Raw genomic sequence first — 23774 nt, 5'->3', positions numbered from 1 at the left:
TGTTGTCCTTGGAATGATGTACAGCTATTGTAGGAGCGATAAGAAAGGTCGGGAAATGGTCTGTAATGTTATATTTTATCACACCAAATTTCAAGGGGCTGACATCCAAATTTGATAATATGTGATCTATTGTAGATGATGATGTTGGCGTTATTCTGATTGGACTTGCTATATGGTTTTGAAAGCCGTAGGATGACAAAAGATTTACGTATTCACTACTAGATGAAACAGCTGTGTTGATGTTAACGTCGCCACAAATAACCGCCTTTTTTTCCTTATTTGTGAGGCTGTACAGTGCCTCTTCTAGTTTGTCCAAAAATGGCTGAGTTCTAGACATGGGTGGACGGTACATGACACCAATAACCATGTTGTTCCCTAGTTCTATAAAAAGCATTTCGTAGTTACCCATACTGGTCTCTGTAATGTCCAGTAATTTTTTGTAAGTGATTTTCGATGACAGGTAAAAAGCTACACCACCGCCTCTAGAACCAGCCACTCTTGGCAGGGACACAAATTTATAACCAGGTAGATTCAGAGATTCGTCTCCTTTAAGCCACGTTTCTGAAATTGCTATGACGTCATATCGCATTTTCTGGTGAGAAAGAAAGGCAGCGAGTGAGTCATAGTTTTTATGCAGACTTCTAATGTTGCAGTGTAGTAAAGATATGTTTTTTCCACGTATTCTGGCTGTGTTGTTCAGCATTTTTATGCTTGTCGCTATGTAAGCGCAATGCTTTAGAAAAAAGGAAACGGCTATACTATCTTAGACAGGTCGTCGCGAGTGGCTATGTGTATGACAGTGGAATTTTCTGCTTTCCTTGCCAGTATCTTAGAGTTAGAGACCCAGACGAGCTTCCAGTTGTTGGCTTTCTTTCGGGCAATTGCCATTCCAAGCAATGCTTTGTATTCTGGGCACAGGTGCGCGTTCAGGTACACGGGTGTGGTCTCGGAAAAACCGATGTCATTTGCGGATAGCCTCTTTTTCCTTGCAGACTGCAAAAATTTCTCCCGAGCTGCGCGTGAAGCAAACTTGACAATGACGTTCTTTTTCGTTTTTTCTTTTGTGGGAATACGATGTACTACGTCTATGTCGGTTGTTTCTACGTCCATTCCAATTTTTTCACCTATTTTTTTCACCTTTTTTCACCTATTTTTTCACCTACTTCGCTCCACGTCGCCGTAACCCTAACGACTGGCGGACACCCGACGACAGAGCCATTTGTTTCCTCTGCCACCGCATTGGCCACATCTTCCGTCACTGTCACAATTATTGGTCTCGTCGTAGCACATACAGTCATCTAAGCTCTCACCGCAACGATGACGAGACCCGCCACTTCACGCCCCCTCCAGCCCAGCAGAGTGCTACCGTTGAAGGCCAGATTTCCCGCTCCAGCCGCTCCCCGTCCCCCCTGCGTCGGCAGTCTCGTTCGCCCCTACGCCGTCGCTCCTCTCCTGGCCCCTACGGACGCTCGCAAGCGGAAAACTAGACGCTGCAGTGTCTGGAGGTGATGCTGCAGTACAGCCCCAGTCCCATAATCCTCGCTTAGCCCTTCTCGCACACCAAACTCTGCTCGCTATTCATGTCGATGGAGTCCCTGTGAGAGCCCTGATCGACACGGGCGCCGCCTCAGAAAGGTACTGACCCCTGCACCCACAGCCGTTCTCCGCGCTGCCGACGGCGGAATGCCTCCTGTGGTTGAACTATGCACAGCCCGTGTGACCATATCCGGCCGCCATACATCCGTTCTATTCTCTGTTCTGGACCAGTGCCCTATGACATCATTCTTGGCCTCGACTTCCTGTCTGAGCATTCAGACCTCATCAACTGCGCCACCAGTGTTGTCCAGCTTGAACTTCCTCTTTCTGCTGAGTCGCCGTCCCCAGTTGTACCTCGTCTTTGTGCTGTCGACTTTTTCCGTCTACCACCTCAAGCCGCAGCTTACATTTCTTTCTGATCTGTTCCCCATGTCCCTGATTTCCCCTACGTAGTCACTCCGGACCTTGACGTTGCCCTCACGCGAAGTATTGCGCTTGCGCACACTGTCTTTACAATGTCGGCAAGCCGTGCGTACCTTCCGGTTCTGAACTTTGGCTCGTATATCCAACCACTCTCGCAAGGCATCTCACTCGCCACGCTGGACAGCTGCTTACCTTCCACTCATCAATGTCTGTTGCCTGCGGCAACAACACCAGAGAAACCAACGGATGACTACGCCGACATGATCTGTTCTGACCTACCAGCGATGCAAGCTCACGCTCTTAGGTGCCTCTTATCATCTTTTCGCGACATCTTCGACTTTGATGCCCGTGTTTTGACTCGTACCTCTGTGGTGACGCATCGGATAAACACCGGTGATGCCGCTCCTCTCCACAGGCGTCCGTACCGCGTGTCCAGCGCTGAACGCACCGTCATAAATCAAGAGGTCGATAAGATGCTCGCAAAAGACATCATCGAGCCCTCGTCAAGCCCTTGGGCTTCTCCAGTTTTCCTGGTAAAAAAGAAGGACGGCAGCTGCCGCTTCTGCGTTGATTACCGGCACCTAAACCGCATCACAAAAAAAGACGTATATCCTCTCCCGAGGATCAATGATGTATTAGATTGCCTCCACGGCGCCAAATATTTCTCTTCAATTGATTTTCGATCGGGGTACTGGCAAATTGCCGTAGATGAAAAGGACCGTGAAAAAACCGCCTTCGTGACGCCTGATGGCTTATACCAATTTCAAGTCATGCCATTCGGACTCTGTAACGCGCCAGCTACCTTTGAACGAAAGATGGACTCCCTTCTTCGAGGCTTTTAGTAGTCTACCTGCCTCTGCTACCTAGACGATGTTGTGGCTTTCTCGCCTACTTTTGCCACGCACCTCGAACGCCTCTCCAGTATTTTGACAGTGTTTCGTAACGCCGGACTCCAGCTGAACTCATCGAAATGCAAATTCGGTCGCCGCCAACTCACTATTCTCGGACACCTGGTTGATGCTTCTGGTGTACGCCCAGATCCAGTCAAAATTCAAGCCGTGAAGGAGTTTCCTCTTCCTAGGTCGTCGAAAGATGTGCGCAGCTTTGTTGGCTTGTGCTCATATTTTCGACGTTTTATCAAAGATTTCGCCGGCATCGCTCGCCCCCTCACCGACCTTCTTAAGAACGACACCTCCTTTATCTGGGGCCCTGCTCAAGAAAACTCATTTTCCTCCCTCGTTCATTTGCTAACTTCTCCGCCCATCTTAGCCCATTTTGACCCGTCGTCTCCCACAGAGATTCGCACCGACGCCTCCGGATATGGAATCGGTGCCGTGCTAGCCCAACGTCAACCGGGCCAAGATCGCGTCATCGCTTATGCCAGCCGCCTACTTTCCGCCGCAGAGCAAAATTACTCCATTACTGAGCGCGAGTGTCTCGCCCTTGTCTGGGCTGTCGCTAAATTCCGCCCGTACCTGTTCGGCCGCTCATTCACTGTCGTCACTGATCACCACGCTCTCTGTTGGCTGTCTTCACTAAAAGATCCCACCGGTCGCCTTGTTCGCTGGGCTTTGCGCCTTCAAGAGTATTCATACTCTGTCGTGTAGAAGTCCGGTCGTCACCACCAGGATGCTGACTGTTTATCCCGATACCCTGTGAAGCCACCTGACCTCGAAGACGCTGAGACCCTACACTGCCTCTTAGCTATCACTGCTCTCACCGATATCGCAACGAACAGCGCAACGACTCATCTTTACAACCTATCTTTGATGGCCTCCGCTCTGCAAACCGATCTCCGACTCTGCAACTTTATGTGCTCCATAATGGCATTTTGTATCACCGCAACCTACGCTCCGACGGTCCTCCGCTGCTCCTCGTCATACCCCAACATCTACGTTCTTCTGTCCTTGAGGAATTGCACGATCTGCCGACAGCCGGCCACCTTGGCGTGTCCCGCACGTACTCTCGAGTGCGGCGCCGCTTCTTTTGGCCTGGTCTGTATCGTTCCGTCAAGCGTTACGTTGCCGCTTGTGACCTGTGTCAACGCCGGAATAGGCCCCCCTGTCGGAAAAACCAGCATGATTTATGCTGGCATTCATAATGGACATGGTCGCGAAAGTACCGGGCATGCCGGGAAGAAAGACTTCCATACTGGAACGTGCTGGCAACGCCGGACATTTGTTGGGAAGCTAACTGAGCATGTCGGACACGATGGTGGCCATGTGAACGCATTTGATGCTGAGAGCAGAAAATGTTGGGAGGTTAGGTGGGCACAGAGCAAACAATACTGGGCATGCGGGCACCCATAGCGGTGGTGTGTCGTGTTAAATTCCGACTGGCAGGTAAGCCGGCACACACCGAGCCAGGGCAGCTAGCGATCGTGTAATTGGCAACGCCATCAGATCTGAACCTGCTGCGCTCGAGCTGGATATCTGCATGGCACGCGCGAGTTGACTGCATTCGAGGAATTGCGGTCCTTTATACTACCACTTCGACGCTGACTTCTACACTCTCTCTACTTGCGGCTTACGAAAACATAATTTCGAATGACGGCTCGTCTTTATAACGTAGGGACTGCAGCTAAGAAACTGTGTAATGCACTAAACATCCCAATAGATGCATCGCAAACCCCTCCCCCCCCCCCCCCCCCAGAAAAAAGAGAGAAGACGGTGACAGCCGCAGGGCAAACGAAATAGTAGACAGAATTCGTACCGCGTGAATGCGCGTTGCTTATCTATCAAGACACTGTTTCCTCAAGCATTAACTCTGAACCGCCATCCAAGTATAAAAATATCGTTGCATCGTTAGCTTTTCCTCGCGATATTAGTTGCTGCTGGCAATTTTGCGCCCTCCAAAGCGGTAGAATACCTGCAAAAGTTTGCGTGCAAAATTTCCCTGTGCCCGTCGTGAAGAAATACCAGTCGTTTCGCAAAACACCAAAACTGAAACTCAGCATCGTTTTTGCCCGGCAGGGAGCCAGGCCAGCCAGAGGCCTTCGTCACCTCCGTCACTATACCGTCGACGTTATTTTCCCGTCTATTATGGCGTGCGCCGCTATTTGCGCGGGTGTAATGAGGACGGGTTTTCAGTGTTTTGTGCAGTACCATCCTGTATTGTAGTGTCGCTCGTGCACGTATGTAACCACAGAAGAGAGTAGGTGCGCGTACCGCTGTAAACGCGCCGTACGTGGCAAACAGGGTCAGTGGCAACCGACGAAGCTTCTTCCCGTCAGTGTCCCCTTTGTTCTAGGTCGTCGCAAAGAAGTCGGTGCAGTCTCAGTTTTGAAATCGCAGTGCATGGACGTTGTTAATGTGCTTCTTATGTGTTAGAATGTGCTCATTGTGTAGCAGGTCTTGTGCCGATGTCTGCGCCAATGGTTCGGTGCCGTTGACTTCGTCACGAACGGAGTTTTCAAGGTAAGAATATTCTCTATAGACTCGGATGCAGCTTTCTGTGAAGTTGCCTCTGAAGGAGTGACTATGCAGCGGAAACTACGAGCTCTCACCGTCGGCTCACAAGCTTGCGTCGTTGGTTCGTGAGCGCGTGCGTGCAGCGCGCTTGTGAGAACCGGCGTTTCGCGCTCGTATTTTCTGCTTCGCAGCCACAGAAAGCTGTCGCCGATTATAATATATGCTGCATGCTTGTAGCGAATCCGTTGAACGGAAACTTTAGTGCGCCTATTTAGCACAATTTAAAATTTCTCAGTGCAAAAGTAAGCGGCAACGAGAGTACTTGCAGGCCAGCTTTCAAATGCTGCGATTGTGCAACTCGGAGAGTTATTCGCTTGCAATCCTTATCATTAGCTGAAAAGATGCATTATAATTCGGAGCATGTCCATTCAGTTCTCCTGTGTGGTTCTTTTCACAAAAGGAATGCCATAATATACAGGAATGGGCTTCTCTTTACAGGCTTTTAGTATGTGGAGAAGCTTCAGCGGAAGTCTGTCTACCATTTGCTAATCACTGTTAAAAATTGAACACTCATTTGTCAAGCTTTTTGTGTTTCTGCGTCTTTTTCCTCCTGTAACTTTTTATCATGATTGGAATATAAAGGGCGTCACGTCTGTTGCGTGTTACAATGCGTAATTAATTCCTGCTGAATCCTTTCACTCATGCTCGCATTTTGTGTGGGCTGCCTTTATTTTTCTGGGGTTTACTTGGTGCTTTAACAGGTTTTGGCAGTTGTCATGATAACAGACGTACTTGTGTTGACAGACTGCAATTTTAGGGGAGCTGATTGCGTTAAATATCCTAGTTTTCTCTTTTTCTCTATTCATAACTGAGGGGAATCAATGTTGTGACACATTCTTTCATTTCTTATATCACTATGCTCTCTAATAACGAGTGTTCGCAGGTGGATCGTGGCTCGTCGCACGCGGCTCGTCTGCATCCACTTTGGAGCCTACAGCACGGGTCTTGCCTCCTCGTAAAAGTAAACTTTGTGAGTTGTATGGTTGTATGGAATGAAAAGGAGCGCGTGAATTCCGGCAAAGTGTTATTTTATGGCTTGTTTCAGGACAGCATTTAAATAAGCTTTTGGATTTCAGTACACATTGGATAATCATGCTGATTTAAACGAATTGCATTTCAGCCATTACAGTATGTGAAAAATGTTGAACCCTTTGTAGGATTCGGAGATTCGCGTTCCTTTTGCTTCAAGTGCCGGCAAACGAATATGATACATTACATAACATATTTTACGTGTTCATTACTACCTAACAATAAAACAAACCACTCAGAATGTTTTTCTCTTTTGGTAATGGTCCCCCTGGTGTTCTGTGTGTATTTACAAGCATGGGTATTTACTTGTTTATTTATATATTCATACTCAAAGGCCCCATTACAGGGTATTAATACATGAGGGGTAGACATGAAGTACATCAATAAGGGTTACAGTTGTTCAGTTTGATGTTACCTGCACTGGTGGGAAAATAAATGTGAAAAAATTGTTGACCGTTTCAGCCTTTTCCATCAGTAAACTGCCTCATAGCAATCTTCAAATATATTGCAAGTGTTCTTTTAGGTAGATAAAACATAGGCATCGCATTTGAGGTCTTTTTAAAAGAAACGAAGTCATTGGTGCAAATGTTTTCGCTATTCTTCTACAAAACGTGTGGTCAAAACGGCTTAAAAATGATGTCATTGGATTTTCAGAACCATTCTGAATGCACTTTTACCATTTGTATGCATATCAGGCCAAGCTGGTGTCAAGGGGACCACTTCACTCTTTCCTGCGGCCTTTACAATCACCGCAGAAGCAATGGGAGTTTTTCTCCAGAAGTTACTTCGTCTGCTGTTGCTAGAGACGTGAAGACCCGGCTGCTTGCTCCCTGCCTGTATCTGCGGTGGTGGGTGGCATTCACCTGGTTCGTGCTGTCGGCCACTGGTTCATGGTGAGTGCAACACCGAAATTAAAAAAAAAAACAGAATGCTGAGCCTGCGCGTCTTCAGTGCAGCCCACATGCACACAGATTCATCACAAAATGTGCTGGGTGAAAATATTTAAAAGCAGGAATCACTCATTCCTCATCCAGAAGGAAGTACTCTGATGATTTTCTTGCACGTCTCATGGTCCATGATTAAATGATGCTTAATGCTAAGGGGAAGAAACGGAAAACTCAGATAGTGAGTTTTGAAGCTCACCTCATGAAAATGTACCATCGGGGGCAAAAGTGTCCGCAACGTCCGAGTGGTAAATCCTGTACCACCATTATTGGCTGCTGGCTTGAGACGATACCTGTAGAGCATAGTCAGACTCACATACACTAACATTTGACTGTCAAATAAATATTGCGGGGCAATGTATATAATACTTCATTACGCTGATATCACTTTTCACGTGTCCTGAATTATTTTACCCCCCATATACCTCACAACTTCCTTAAACGAGAGACCTGTATCGATACCTCGAAGGAATACTAATGACTAATGTGTTAGCAAGTATCAGGAAAAACTCAGGAACCTTATCAGGAACCTTCTCCTCCCGCGTGAATGGCGGATGCAGCGATGGGGCAGTGACGACCCCACCGCGATGTGGCAAGAGGCAGCAACAGACCCCTTTGCACAGGCCGTAAGAAATAGAGAACACGTTCCCCTCTAGACCGGCCATGGGGAGACATGCGTGCAGCTTGTACCTTATAAAAGGTTAAAGACAGTCTGCAGGCTGCCTGGCGTAGTGAGAGCGGTCAGTGTGTTGAATGTTGTGATGAAAAGCAAAAAAAGCTGCAGTTTTTGTATGGGCCAACCCAAGAGGAAAACCTCGTGTGCTGGATGTACTTCAGCTTTGGTATATATTATTCTGAGCAATGCTGGAAGATGTGGACAGAATGATGATGACGCACACACTATGTTGAACTGGCAACTAAATTTTATTCATGAAGCATTTCTAGATGTTCAATGCAGATAAAACAGTCAACAATCAGTCCTGTCATGTTCCATCGTTACCCTCATCTTCCCTCTTCCAAAAATGCCTCTTCTGCTAGTAGTGATAGGGAGGTGCTACTTATGCATGTGTCTTTATAATCAAACATTGTTTTACGCTCAATAATTTCCTGTGCTTTTTCATCTCGGTTTCAGTCAACTATCACTGTATTGCATATAATCTTTGATTATAAATACAAATGCTGAGCAGTGCATTGCTATCACTTCTAGTGAAACAAAGGGTATTTCTGGAAGGGGAAAGATGAAAATAATGATGGAGCATGTGATGGGACTGATGGTTGGCTATTTTTTCTGCACTGTGTATATTGTAATGCTTAATGAATAAAATTCTTCTGTTAATTCAGAGCAATGTGTGTAGTGCTTCTCATCCTTCTGTCTGTCTCTTCGAGCGCTGTTTTTGAAAATGCTGAACCAACCGCCCCAAAACCATTTTGCATGTGGTATAGTGTCTATATTTTTTATTTGCTTTGAATGCTTCTGATTCTTATGATGATGTTCTTATCTCAGTTTTTTACTGCAGAGAGCAAGAATATCACTGCCTGCTTGTTGCACAGCTGTACTGTGTCATGGGGTCTGACTGCTTTACCTGCACATCAAGGTGTGGCCACACTAATACCATAAATGTTTCATTTCAGCCAGTAAAACTTTCTCGTGTCATTCAAAGAGCACCATAAGTTTTTAATGACACTTTGGGTTATTGGTGCAGTTGGAGGAGAAAAGACCTGTGGTGCATGATTATTTATGCATTCTTGTGTTGTAGAGCAGCTGCCTTTCCTTATCCCTTCATTGTGATGTATTCACAGAAAAGTATGCTGAAGACTTCATGCATCATTCTGTGGGAAAGGTGCTGCCTATAACACAACTGATAAGTGTGCTCACATAAGTATCATGATGTATCTAGTGCATTGGATGAGATATCTGGGTACACAACACAAAAATAGCAATTTCAGCAGACACCAGTTGATGAGACGTCAGTGCATGTTTTTTGTGCAGCTGACATGTGACAAGACTGAATAACTTTGTGATGGTGCATTCTAGTTTATAAACTTGAAATTGGGTCATTCCAAGCCATCTGACCAAGATTTTGTTCGACCATCTTCAATTTCCTTTAAAAAATGCATATACTTTTTTCTATTACTAGAAGCCAGCTTGTTTTTGCAAAAAAAAAATTGTGCTGTGGCCCCATCTTTAAGTGGCACTAAAGGGAAATACCAAGTCAGGCTAGGCTGGTAAGGTAGGATCACATGAAAGCACTTACATCATTTTAACCAGAAAACAACACTTATAGATATACGTGTAAGAAAAGCGAGAAACACGTGGTAACGTCCATTGTAGATTTGAGCCGTGATAGCGAGTGGCGTACTCGTGAGCTTTCTGGAGGAACGCTATATCGTCATATGGGGCCATTAGCGTCGAAATGCGAAGAAGGCAGCATGGCGAGCATAGCCGACAGTGCGAAGGGTCTCGTAGTTAAAACAGCGCAAAAGCGATAACTGAAAGAAAGGTTAGCTGCAAACATCAGCGCTGAAGCTTTCGCTGAACATTCTGTGCACTCTGGCTGTGTACAGCCATTGTACACAGCAAGATCAGAACCGCAAAGCTCAGAACTACATTCATGGTGCGTATGCTTGCTGTGCGGCTGGCGAAGAAGCTTCTTTCTCAATTCAACCATCGAATCAGCTACTCTAGGCTGGCAGTGGGCATTATGAAATAGCGAAGTGTTTTTTTATTTTTAGTATGTGCTCGCGCAGACATGCAATCATGCACATCATAAACATGTGAAGCACTATGCAGGTGCATGATCTTATATGTTTTCTGCGCAGTGGAAAGGTGAATGTTCTAAAGATATCTGAAGTACCACATGCATGCACTATCACTTTTCATTTGGCTTAATAAAGAACGCATGTCTATCAATTTTTTTAGACTAGACATTATGCTTTCACTTACAAAAATTTGAAATTAATTTGTTTCATGTTTCATTATTTCTAAACGGAAAAAGGTGGAAAGCTATCCATTTTTGAAATTATTTACCAAATTTTATGGTCTCACAAAAGTTGTATGAATGGCAAAGCAGCCTATAAAATGTTTCAGCGATGAGAAAACCTAAGCCATGCCAGAAAAAATCCTAAATTGGAGAAAAGTTGCTTTCTGTGGCATATTCAGCTGTCAGTTGCGTAGTTATGTGGTCCTGGTAACCATAAGAAAGGTAGTAAGCTGCACAATACCATTCAGTCGCATTTATTATCACAAGTTTAATTCGACTAATTTTTGTTCTAAAAAGCATCATTCTGCAAGTTCAGCATCAATGCCCTACCGTGGTATTGCTCCCTGCCTGCTCCTCAGTACAGTGCATGCTGGAGCCAGCTGCAAGTGTAGGTTTAAGCAGTGCTGCAGGTGGTGTGCTGGGCTTGAATGCTTTCATCTTCTGGAGTACAGAGGTCTACTCAAGGGCACAGTTACAAAAAATAAAAATTAAATGGCCACTAAGCAGAAGCATCAAGTCAACCCTCGTGGTAACTGGAGATGTGGACCAAAGACCGCTGCAGCCATGCTCCTCATTGCACAGATTCAAGAAGCACTATGAAATGATGGTGCTGTCTTCTGCTTCCTTGAAGTCATTCAAGAAAAACAAATTGAACTCACTAAGTGGTTTAAAAGAGCACCTTGGAAAGAACAGTAGTGTTTCATCACATCGTCTTCATGTGCAGGCTCTTTCCCACTTAAGGGAAAACTGGGAGTGGATGGCTACCGTGCTTCGCAAAGCACAGCTGCTGACAGCTGGGGAGAATTGATGGCAAAGGTACATGCACAATAAATATGCGCCCGTTCTAGCTGGCTCTTGGCAGCAGCGGTTCTCAAAGTGTGGCGGTGTCGCACTCCCAGTTTCTTTCTACGTGTGAAACAGCCAGTGGTACTTCAACTGTGCATGCTAGAATTACATCGTAATCAGTGACCCAATTGTTTCAAGTGTTCAAGCATGGATGAACATGCCACCAGGCCTTTCAACCCACAAACATGGGAACATCCATTTGGAGCACCTTGCAGCACTGCTTATATATGGTTTGCAACCGGCTCTAGTGAGCACTGCAGTAAAGAGCAGGCACAAAGCAACGTTGAGGTTTGGCATCAGTGCTCAGCTTTCAACACTGTTTTCCCTCCTAATACAAAAATTACTTCAATCACTCTCCAGAATATATTGCATTCAATGGTAATATGCAGCTTACTAGCTTTCATATTTTTACTATTATCACCTCACAATGAATTCACACCTTAATATGGCACAAAAAGCTACTTTACTTAAATTAAGAAATTTTTTTTCTTAGTGCTTACGGTTTCTAATCGCTGAAACATTTTTTTGGCTTCTTTGTCTGCCAGGCAACTTAGAAAGTAGTTGTAATGATTACTGTGAGAACATAAAATTATATCAAAAATTGAAAAATCGCAGTTTTGTACCTGTTTCGAGTTTATTATTTATTTATTGTTACACGAGTTTGGAAACTATCGACGGCGGCTTTGGCATAGAAATTTTTTTCATAAAAAACAAGCTGGGATAAGATTTGCCTTAGTAATGTAATAAACTGTGATGGTTTTAAGGAATTTGAAGATGGTTGAACACTTAAGTCTGTCAATTGGCAAGCAATGACATAAATGTGCATCTCCACCTTAAGTAATCACAAACTTAACTAAAATGCAAGGGGAATGACAGAATTAAAAACATTTATTTTGACCTTTAATAAGTATATGGGTGGAGGGGATGCTGAAGAAAACACTAGCTCGACATATTTTGCCACCACTTTTTTGGAGGCTAAGAGAAATGTGTACTATTTTTGGTAGGGCCACATACTCTATCTAGTTATGTATTCAGCCTCTTTCACATTGTTGGGAACTTTCTACCACTGCTTCAGCTCTGTTTCTGCCACTGCCTGCAATGGCGGTAAGGGAAGCCTGCTTTTTGAAAGCTCTCGACTTGTACGTTACTCGGCTCTGTCTGAAGTTGTTAGGTGCTGATGACAGCAGAATTACAGGAGGAAGGTTCTTTGCCCGTGCAACAGGTTAAGGATGCGGAAAATAAATATGCGCTCTTTCTGTCACTATTCTAGGCGTATCAGTGTAACACGTCGCATTCAAGTGACTAGTTTGAATCTAAACCCCTGAGACACTCATCTTGTGGAATTTCCAAAGTGGTGCATAGTGAATGGGAAAAAATGTTCAGATTTCAAAGCCTCTGGTTGTGCAAGATTGAGGTTTTGATTTTTGCTCGGGTGTAACAACTTTCGGGAAATTATTATATAGTTGGGTAAAATTCAAAACAAAGCAGCAAATGCCCCTCAAATGATTGCACCCAGCCAATGGCGAGGACTTATTCTCAAAATGTGGTTAATCCCCTTTGACCTGCTAGGGTGGCATCGTAGGGGGAGCCAGACGAAAGCAAATTAACCATGGCATAAGGAAAATCGTTTGGCGTCATCGGCTGGAGCACCTCCTTTGAATGGTATCTGCTGCTTCTCTCTTGATATGTATCCGACTATAGCAACATTCACAAAACAGCTAGCAATTGCCTTATGTGATGTCCAGATTTTAACAATGGTGAGATATGTAAATGATCTTTTACTGGTTTAATGGTTTGTTAAATGATGCCAACTTTCCTTGATTGTTCCTGAAGTCTCAGTATTTATTCACGTTCACTGTGCTTTGGAAGTGCCGCAAGGAAAGTGTGAAATGTTTAGATGCAATGCAGTTCTTTAAAGGTGTAGTAAAGAGGATTCTGAGCTGGTATTTTTGCCGTGAAAACTCTATCTACATGCTCCGAGCATTCCTGGAAACTTCAAATTTTTGTCTTGTGCAGCCAATTTCTCTGTTAAATTGGATTAGATGTCCTAGCTCCCACCATTTTTTTTAACTGACCTCTGAGAGTAGGAGCAGTCAACTAGCGCGGGGAGTGCCTTCAGCCAGTCACGTGGCAGCTCTTGCTTTTGCTTTGCTTTCAGGTTTCTACGAATAGATTTAGTTGCAGACAGCAAAGCTGCCAATTAGGCCCACAGAAATAAAAATCTCCGTGAACTGTTTTCACAAATCATTCCCCGTATTACTACGTATCACACTGCCGATGGCAAGTGGCAAGCCACCATGTGACTGACTGTAAGGCACTCCTCAAATTGGTTGACTCCTACTCGTGGCCAATTAAAGAAAAAAAAAGGTGGGAAACGGGACGTTTCATCTGATGTAATATGACAATCAGCTCCACAGGACTATTCAAAGATTCTAAGAAAGCTTGCAGCATGTAGATCCAGTTCCCATCATAAAAAGGTGAGCTCATAATCCTCTTTAGTGCTCCTTTAAACAGGACCATATGTTGAGCTCATATTTCTAGAATATTAAAGAAGTCATGGCGATTTATTTTTCGCAGTCTTATCTGGTTAAATGACCGTGTCGTAAGCTCATACCCTCTAAAGGCAGAGCTGAGTAAAATACAAGTCGAGACAGTAAACAGGATTGTTCCCTTTGCCTCTTTTGCAAGCAGTGGTAGAAACAGTGTAATAGCAGTTTTACAGTGTGACCAACAGTGTGAGAAAAACTGAACAGAGAACTGGATCAAAGTGTATACTACAACCATAATTACGCAAATTCTCTCATAACTTGAATCATTGCCATCAGCCTGACTATGCCCACTCTAGGGTAAAGGCCTCTCCCATATATTTCCTTTGACAGCTGATGCCACCGTATCCCAGAAAACTTCATCTGCCCACCTAACTTTCTGGAACCCCCTGCTATGCTTACCTTCCCTTGGAATCCACTCTGTTAACATGAAGGAACAGCAGTTATCTTGATTTCAGAATACATGCCCTGCCCAAGCCCATTTCTTCCTCTTGATTTCGGTAGCATGTCAATAACCCACATTTGTTCCCTCACCGTTCTGCCTGCTTCAGGTCTCTTAAATGTTACACCTATCGTTTTTCTTTCCATAGCTCACTGCATTGTCCTAAACTTAAGCAGAACACTTTTCGTTACCCTCCATGTTTCTGCCCCTTAGGAGAGTATTGGCAAGATTCTAGAATACATGGTGGTAAAATATGATGTCAAGTTGATATTTTCTGCTCCTTACAACATTTCAGAATTGTGCTTTTTTGTAGAAATCATTGTGCCAAAAAACAGGCTGTGGAAAAAACCCGCACGCAAACCAAAAGGCCACCACTGGACATGTGTTCACTGACATTATCAGGTCAGACATGCAGATTCCTTTATCATACAAGTACACAGAGGCAAAGCTGATGCAGTCATCTCCACCTCTGCTTATATGAAACATTGTCCACACTTCCCACGTTACTGGTCCAGATGACAGATTAAAAATCTTAGCACTATGGAACAAAGGCTTACGCTGTTTTTTTACTTTCATCCTTTTCCCTCTGCTGTCTACACGTGGCACAACGCGGTAACAGGTGTGAGCTTGCCGGCTTCATCATACAGACCAAAAATGCTGAAGGCCAAAGCTAGAGGCAGTCTGACAGTGGCAAGGCCTCATGGGCACTGACTTGAAACATAAGGCTACAATACCCGTCTTTACCTCCTTTGAGTACGCTGCCGTGAAGCTCAAAACAAGTTTGCTTTTTGTTTGACCTCGGGTGATGCGCCCAGCAAATGTGTTTTGGTCTCACCTGCATACATGCAGGTGCTCAAAAATTTTGAGCCCAAGAAGTCTGCTTCTCAGCCATGGTGTGTGTCTCATTACCTATCACCAGGTTTCTAAACCTCATGAAGGTAAGAAGAGCTCTCATCCTCACACCCTTGAAATCAAGGGCTTCCCAGGTTGCTACAAGGGCCTCGTTATGCAGCTTGGAAGCAAACTCCTTAGGCTGTAATTTTTGACAATGGCCATACATCAAGAAACTACTGAATCCCTTCATGTGGTGCTTCAGCACTGAAATCTAATCCCCAGCCTTGCACATTGATAACCCGCAGCATTGCAACTATGGCTCTAGGCTGGCTGGCAGAACTTCCAAACACGAGGAGTCTGTACCTAAACGCCTGCAAGGTGAAGCCTTTAAAACTGTGCTCAATGTTTTGGTCTACACAAGCAAGGGAAATATCTCTCACGGTAGGAACCACTCTTGAATGCATGCAAGCTCATTTCTTTCTTTTTCTTCGTGCAAAAGCTCTTCTGCCCACAACTGTGGTATTTTTGTTGGTGCAGTCTCCAAGGTTTTCCAATTTCACCTTGATTCTATGTTTGTGAGGGAACAGAAGGGCCTTTATGTGTGGAAGAAAGAAGTTTGGGCAGGCTTAGGTGTGGCTCCTATCCTGAGTAATATTTTCTTTGTGTGTGTGGACCAAAACATTTAGTGCAGTTTGCAAGGCCTTGCCTTACAAGTGTTTAGTTACAACTACTTCATGTTTGCAAGGCCTTCAAAAAGGAAAGCATGGGATTGGATCTCAGTGTTAAAGTGCCAGACGAAGAGACTGCAGTTCCTTGATGCTCTTATGGAGGGGAAAGCATGGCGTGTTTGCTAGGCTTACTACCCAAGGACAAAAGTGCCTATCCTGAGTTTCTTGTTGACATATTCGAAGTTGGTGAAGAGTGATGTCTTGTACTTCAAGTCAATGCTCAGTAGATTTTGCCACCATCATGGTATTGCCATTCAGTCTAAAAAATTAGCAATAACCAGCTATTCACAAGATCTGGTTGTATTTGTGTGTGCAGGTTTGATACAAGGCCAAGTGAAAACACCAGCTCAGGATAGGCCGGTAGGGCACAAGGTTGCTGTCATACTACCTTAATAAGCTATCTAAAGGCCTTGGCAATGTGAGTTAGAGGTAAAAGGAAGATTGCATACCGCTTGAGTTTGGTGTCAGGCACAAGACAGGCTACCTGCCATTGTTGGTGCCATAGGTGCTAATGTTTTGTGGTCAATATTATATCAGTCGGACACCGTGGTGTCAGTGCGCAGCAGGAAGAGAATTTTTCATGTAGTTACGCTGACAGGTTCACATCTTTCAGCGCACTGTGCCTCGTGTGAACGGCGTAGTTGAAAGGATGAAAGAAAAATTGTTGCATAAGGTTTAAGATTTTTATTTTTTCATATTCCTTCACTGGGATCAGTTAATCTGGGAATTGTCAGAAGGCTTTCATATCAGGGGAAATGGAGGTGATTTCATCAGCAGTCTCTTCATTCACTAATATAAGGAATCTGCATTTTTAGCGCAGCAGTGACGGCGAACATGTGTCCTGTTGCGGCCTTTTTGGATTGCGCACCTTCCTGCACTGCATATCTTGAGGTTGTAAATAAGTTTCTGTTGTGTATTAAACTGCGAGTCAGGACTGGTTTTACGTTCTCTCGGTGTTAGTGTTTTTTGCGCTGTTTTACTTGAGTATGAATTCTAACCAACTAGTCCATTTCGCCGTCTTAACTGGTGTATACCTTTGCTCAAGCTAAGGAGCTAATGGTTGAATGCTTTTATAGTGCGTAGGTAGAATACTTGCATAGTAATTAAAGCAGAAATAAATGATTTCCGGACCAGAATTTTTATATTCTGTGTACAGTACTAGAGTTACGCTTAGTCAGACTTAAGTATGCACTGCAGCCGAAGGATTCTTTTCTTGGGTGTGAAGGATTTTAAAGGTAACCACGTATTTTCAGTTTTCTTTCAGATTTATTGTTTGAATATCTACCTCTTTGCAGGGAAATTTTTTTTGCGACAAGTGTTCCATTTGAAAACTGACTTGAAATCATATTTTTGTATTTTGATGAAGTACGAATGGTTGGGTGAAAAGAGTATCCATATTTTTGTGCTAGGTACAAATAGCTATTAGTAGCGGCCTGCTTGCCTTTGGCTATGCTAATTTTGTTTATTAATCTTTCCTCTGTTTAATGTAATATTAAAAGGTATCCCAGCTGCTCCAGTAGAGGGCATTTAGGGGTAACATAAACAAATCAATAAATGTTGACAGGGCAACAGAGCAGTATCGAAGAGAAGGCAAGTGTAGCAGGGGGCGGCCGAAGGTTAGGTGGAGGGATGAAATTAAGAAGTTTGCAGGCATACAGTGGGTGCAGCTGGAAAAGGACTGGGTTAATTGGAGAGACATGGGGGAGGCCTTTGCCTAGCAGTGGGCGTAGTCAGGCTGATGATGATGGTCTGTATTGATAAATTCCTGCGTTCTAATTTGAAGGAACCTACTTTCACTGAAAAGAGGTTTTGAAGCCAGTGTCTAATAAAATGCAGGTACCACTACCAGTGGTCGTTTTCACAAGCAAACTGGTGCTCTCATGGCAGTTATTGTGAGGATATGCTTCAAGGTACGGTGCACAGCCATTCACTTCAAAACAGTCATCACGGAGTCTTTTTTTGGTCTTGACGTCACAAATGGAAACTGGAAACTGAGTAGTGGGAAAAAATGTCCCATTTTTAAATTCAGTTGGCTGCAATAAATGCGATTAACATAGACAGAAAGTGCCACAGAGTCCGTGACTCACTTTTTGCATGAAACAAAAATTAGATGGAGTCCTCAGTGCATCCTTAAATAGTACTTGCCCATCTTAACTGCGGAGGCTATATGAGGGAATGAGTTCTTGTGGTAGTTTACTGAATTGCAGCCCGAAGGACTCATAACGTGGCAAGAATAGTTCTGTACTGCTGCCATTCCTGTAGGTGATCATCCTCATTCCTTTTTTACAGACTTGGGCAAGACATCGATCACCTTTCCACACCATGCTGTCCCAGGAGCGTTGCTGTGCGTGAGTGCACAAGTATTGTTGAGCAGATCTATGTAAGCCAGCGGCTGTGCCGTACAAGCTCTGCAGACAAATAAACCTTTGATGGTAATAGGTTGTTTTTCTCTGTTTGCAAACAGGCCAAGGAGACAGCCATAGTTTTCCTTTTACATCACCATAATTTATGCTCTGCAGGTTGCAGTTCATCAGTTTATGGTTTATCATGCAGTGAATGTGCTCCTTAATCTTAGTTTAATGCATCATATAGAGTTTAGAGAGCGTCTCTCATTAAAATTATATCCGGTATCTGTAATATTTTATAGAGTCCCATTCCACATGCTGTTTCATCAAATATCTGGCGTCGAGCATGCCGAGCCACAGTATACAGCAGTAGTACCATGCGTATGCCAGTCGTGCTGCTACCTAGCTTGCTCGGTTATGGCCACCACTCAATATTCTGTTTATGCCTGCCATAATAGCTGCACCTGAGCAATGCACGGCATTCTACATTGTACTATGCCAGGCGCTCAGCAATGAGCACCATAATGCCTTGAACCTACCAGTACCTGGTACTATGCTGGCCACCCAACAGTGCCCGACATGTTACCCGGCACACACGAGCACCCGCCACTATGGTGGGCAGTCAACAGTGCATTACCCGGCACCCAGCTGTACCCAGCACTATGCTGGGCACCCACCATGATACCCAACACCCATCATATGGTGGGCACCCAACATTGCCCATCACCATAATCCACCATCATGTCGGGTGCCGGGTACCAACATGCCCAGTAGAGTGTATTTTTCCGATAGGGCGCCTCCACTTTGCCTGCCGGTCTTCTACAACCCATCTACGTACCTTCGGAACCTTTTCACCGTGTTGGCCTCGACCTTGGCCCTTTTCCCACGTCCCTCTGCGGTAACAAGTGGATCGCTGTCTCAACTGATTATACGACTCGGTACGCCATCACGCGTGCTTTGCCCACCAGCTGCGCTACCGATGACGCCGATTTTCTTCTCCAAGACCTAATTCTTCACCATGGCGCCCCTCGTCAACTGCTCACCGACCGCGGTCGTTGTTTTCTGTCCAGAGTGATTGATGACATTCTTCGTTCGTGTGCCACGCAGCACCAGCTCGCGACAGCTTACCATCCACAAACCAACGGGCTTACGGAACGGTTCAACCGCACGCTCACCGATATGGTAGCAATGTACGTCTCACCGGACCACCGCGATTGGGACGCAGCCTTGCCTTATGTGACATTTGCGTACAACTCTTCACGACATGACACAACAGGCTATTCCCCTTTCTACCTTTTGTTTAATAGGCACCCCCTATTGCCTTTGGACACACTCATGCCGCCTTCTTCAGTCCACACCACTGCTTACGCTCAGGACGCCATCGCCCAGGCCACGCTGGCTCGCCAAATAGCCCGTAGTCGGCTCCGTGCCTCTCAAGCTTCCCAGAAGTCCGCCTACGACCGCCGGCACCGGGCCGTCGAATATCACCCCGGATCACTCGTCCTTCTCTGGACGCCGTCGCGCAGCGTCGGACTCTCCGAGAAGCTCTTTTCCCAATACCGTGGCCCTTACCGTGTGGTGCGCCGAGTCACCGACGTGAACTATGAAATTGCTCCCCTTGCGTCCTCGCCATCGTCCTCTGGCCCCTCTACAGGCGTCGTCCATGTGTGCCGCCTCAAACCTTATCACGACGCTCCTACGCCACCACTCTAACGCCGAGACGGCGTTTCATCAGCCGGGGGTCCTGCAGCGGGTAGACGACGACGACGACATTGTGTGAGTGAACGAGTGGACGAGGAAGAAGACGAGAACTAATCTCTGGCTGTGTTCTGAGTGCCGCCCGTAGCTGTTCATTCGTTTTTGTAAATAACTGTAAATATATTCTTTCCCGCAACATATTATATACAATCGCTTATAGGGTGGGTTATACAGGCTGTAGTTAGGAGCAGTGCTAGTTCGGCCCAGCCAGAGTCATCTTTTGACACACCTTGGGTACACCTCGCGTATTCCTCCTTCTATTCTGTATTGCATGTTTTCAGCCGTCCCCTGAAATAGTGTTGCTAGATTGGGCTGTTTTAAGCCAAATTGGGGTACTGAAAGTATTTTTCGGCTGCTTTTTAAATGGTTTGGCAGTGTCGCTATTTCTGGGTTTTACGCTCCGGGAAAATCTGATTGCATCGTAAAAGAAATGTGTTTCAACAAGTGCACTACTTTCGGTTAGCTGTTGATGCATCTTTTTTTGTTTTGCTTGCTCTCGTTACATCTATACATGACAACGATATAATTATGAGACGCTTGAGCTCCGCCTTAATAGCGCGTTCACACTTGGACATTCGGCGGTGAGAGGAAACGGAATCCGCGGCCGCCGAAATGCTGTCTCGTTCACACTTCCCGGCCACCGCATCGCCGCTCATCGTCTGTGTGTCGTCTGCTCACGGCGTACACAGATGTGGCAGGAGGTTAATCGATGCTGTCTACATACCAAAACCTTATGCATGCTTGCGTACGCTAAATGCAGCTATTTTGTCGGACGTTGCGACATTTCTAACATTCTCACTTTTTAAGCGCCCAGTGGCGCCATCTGGTGGTTAGGACAGGAACCATTGTTGTCAACAACTCGACTCCCCTCTTAAGCCTAAAAGGGGAAGAATCGTCACACGAAATAAAAATTAAAGCAAATTTATCGCTCAAACATTTTCTTATGGGCGAGATGAGACAAAGCGAAAGGCCGCTGGCTCTTTTATGGCCTGTGAACGTGCTGAAAATTGCAGTAACAGCGACGAATTCAATCCGAAGCGAGGCGTCCTGCATCGAAGGGCGCCGCCATGTTTGTCGCCGCGTGTACTCGCATTCCTATTGGCTGACGAGATTCGGCGGATTTTTTTCCCGCGGCAGAATTCGGTCCTGGACCGATCGGCCTTTCCGCTGGGTATTTCGGCGGAATCTCTGCCGCCGAAGAGGATTCCGCTTGCTCTCGCCGCCGAATGTCCAAGTGTGAACGCGCCCTAAGAGTGAAACGCGATAGCGTTCCCTCACGGTGAAGCACCCGCTGATTTAGATGGGACATCAGCGTTCAGGGAAGGCGCAGATACGCGCGCCATCTGCCGGGCCACAGCCATGCATAGCGAGGGGGGGGGGGGGGGGTTGTTTGGGTGCCCACTGGATGGCTCTACGACTGCACGCCAAGCTCGGATACAGAAAACGCATGGTACTCGCTTAATTCCGGCATCTGCAATTTACATGTTCATAATTACTCATTGAAAGCCAAACATTCTGACAGATTTGCCTGCCTGGTTGGGTTTGAAAACTTATAATAAACTCTGCACATCGTGTTCGCACCATGCTCTGAACACAAGTTGGGAGACCGCGAGGTGCGAACCGTCAGTTGTTCTGCATTTCTGGCCACCTGGCGAGACTGCACCTCCAACAACGCTGTAACAACGGGGTATGATATGTGCTGCAGAAATTTTGAGCCAATCATATTCTTCTTGGAAAATATGAAGCGCAGTCACGTACCATAAGTGGTGTTATTGAAGGATATCAGCTGACACATAAGTGATATGCTTCACTTTCTGCTGTGTCGCCGGATCTGTTAGGCTTATCTGTTTTTGGAGTTTAAATTGCAAGTAAAAAAAGTGTTCGTGTCATTTTCTAATGGCTCATGTGACGGTAAATTTGTAACCACAACGTTGGCTTTTTTTTGCCTCTCAACTGTCTTGGCCTATTAGCATGGTTGGCTATTTTTGGGCACGAGTTTTTGTATATTTTAACTATGCCACTGCGCGCTACCTGGCAACACTGCCCTGAAGGGATACAATCCCGGGGACGAAGTATGAGTCTGAAGGCCGCTTCGACACCGCGGACTCAGTGAAAATCTTTTCGTGCTCTCATTTTTTTGCATTCTCAGTGTTTATTTTGTTTTGTGTTTATGTTCTTTTGTTGACCTTAATCTTCGTTCAAGCATCCGGTGAAAGCTTTTTTGATAGAGAAGTTATTTGTCCACGCTCAAAACCGCCGGAGCGCGGTGTATCACTCCGTTAAACGAGATAAACAATCGTTGCCTTGAAGGTTGGCAGCTACCTGCTACTATTTCTACATTATTATGGAATGAAGCAGTTGGTATTAGCGCATGGTCACTAGTCACCCCAATACCGAGTTTTTTAAGTTCAACTTTTATCTGCTGGTGTGTTTTTCACACCACTTTAACAACCTCGTAGCAATATTTAACTAAATTGCAGCCGAAGTACTTACTTTCATGTCTCCGTTACTGCTAATAAATACACAAGTACACAAATCAATATTGGGTAAAAAAGGTGCGGTTCGCAAAAGCATTGGGATCTTCCTTTTGCTTCTCATGGTGATTTTGAAAGCAAATTTCGTTACTGCGCAATTGAATTGCTGCTGTTTTGGACACAGTTGCTATTACTGGTTTATTTCTCGAAAATAATAAAAATTGCAATGTACATAGAAGAATTATGCGTGCTGATCCTGTAGTCCGCGGCAACCACGTGTACTCTTTTCTACCTAAAAACGGCAGTACACCTCAATGAGACCATCCTACCAATGTCTTCGACCTATGGGCATGACGTCACGGGTTTGAAGGCAAAAATTCAATGCCTACTCTGGTTTGCGGTAAAGTCTCATTACGCGCACTCCTTCGCAATGTTATTTCTGTATTGCTTGGGATTTATATAGCGCCCCTTCGGAGTGCTTTTGAGATTGAAATATGCGACTTTTGGCGCCGTGGTGCAGGAGGCGCGACTATGTTTGACGCATACCGAGGCAGCTCTAATTCTGAGAAGAAAGACGGCTGGGGAACACTTCAGACTTGCGAAACTTTTTCACCAGCAAAATTAGTTGATATTTCCAGACAGGTTATGCCCTTTGACATCGCATTGTTTATAGCACGGAGATGTAAATTATATAGAAGGGGCTGAGAAACCTACAAGCTCCTTCATGCAGAGAGGGTGCAGCCAGACCTTACCCGCGTGAAGTCGCCGGGGCCTGCACTGATTACAAAGCGAACATTTTGGCAGAGATATGCCTGGTCGGGACTAGATTTAGAGAGCAAATATTGAACTTACACCAAATATTTTATTAGAGAATTGACATTTCGATAACGGTCCCAGCCATTCTGGGTCCACAAGTCTAAGGCCAAAGGCGCGCTTTATAAATCACCTGCGAGCGATTGTCCGAGGTTCGTCTCTCTGCAAATCAAGAATGCTGTTGCGAATGTCCTATTTGGCTTCGACTGGTTCTCACAACGTTGTAGCGCAGCAGGGGCATAGCATGAAAAGCTAGAAGACTACCCTTTCTCTCCCTGCTGTGGACCCTGGCAAGTATCTCAAGGTGATTCAAGGTGACTCGGCAAGTCTGTCAATTAAAGGGGGTTGACCTCTATCTCATGACTACCCGACTACACAAATAGTCCTCTTTACACGAACCCGATAGCATCGGGTCGAGCCCGGAGTCGGGCTGAGCAAGGTCAACCCACATGACGACGGCATAAACTTGATTTTAGCGGGTCGAGACATGTTAGATTGCCACGATGCGCGCCATCGGGGCAGCGGGCCCATTGAGGCACCCTTATTGCAGCGACCGAAGTTTTGAGCAGCGCATTGAGTTCGAGAAGTGGCAGCCTTCGAGGATC

The 23774-nt window shown here is 45.4% G+C and overlaps 1 protein-coding gene across 9 annotated transcripts in view; it reads left to right on the top strand.

Moving 5' to 3' along the window:
• The first annotated feature begins 5009 nt into the window (after window positions 1-5009).
• The window catches only part of LOC144121544 (uncharacterized), a 75318-nt gene continuing 56553 nt past the window's right edge, over window positions 5010-23774 (top strand). For 5 of the 9 annotated variants that reach the window (XM_077654811.1, XM_077654807.1, XM_077654809.1 and 2 more), the window contains exons 1-2: window positions 5164-5375; window positions 7154-7351. In XM_077654811.1, coding sequence (XP_077510937.1) covers window positions 5269-5375; window positions 7154-7351 — 305 coding nt within the window. In that variant the 5' untranslated portion in view covers window positions 5164-5268. Of the gene's footprint in view, window positions 5376-6312; window positions 6400-7153; window positions 7352-23774 lie in introns of all 9 variants that reach the window. The other 4 variants (XR_013312636.1, XR_013312635.1, XR_013312637.1 and 1 more) reach the window with 4 other exon arrangements.

This window comes from Amblyomma americanum, chromosome 2, assembly GCF_052857255.1.
Source record: "Amblyomma americanum isolate KBUSLIRL-KWMA chromosome 2, ASM5285725v1, whole genome shotgun sequence".
NCBI classification, from domain to species: Eukaryota; Metazoa; Arthropoda; class Arachnida; order Ixodida; family Ixodidae; genus Amblyomma; species Amblyomma americanum.
Note: the sequence above shows the minus strand (reverse complement) of the source record. Positions and strands in the feature narration are given on the sequence as shown.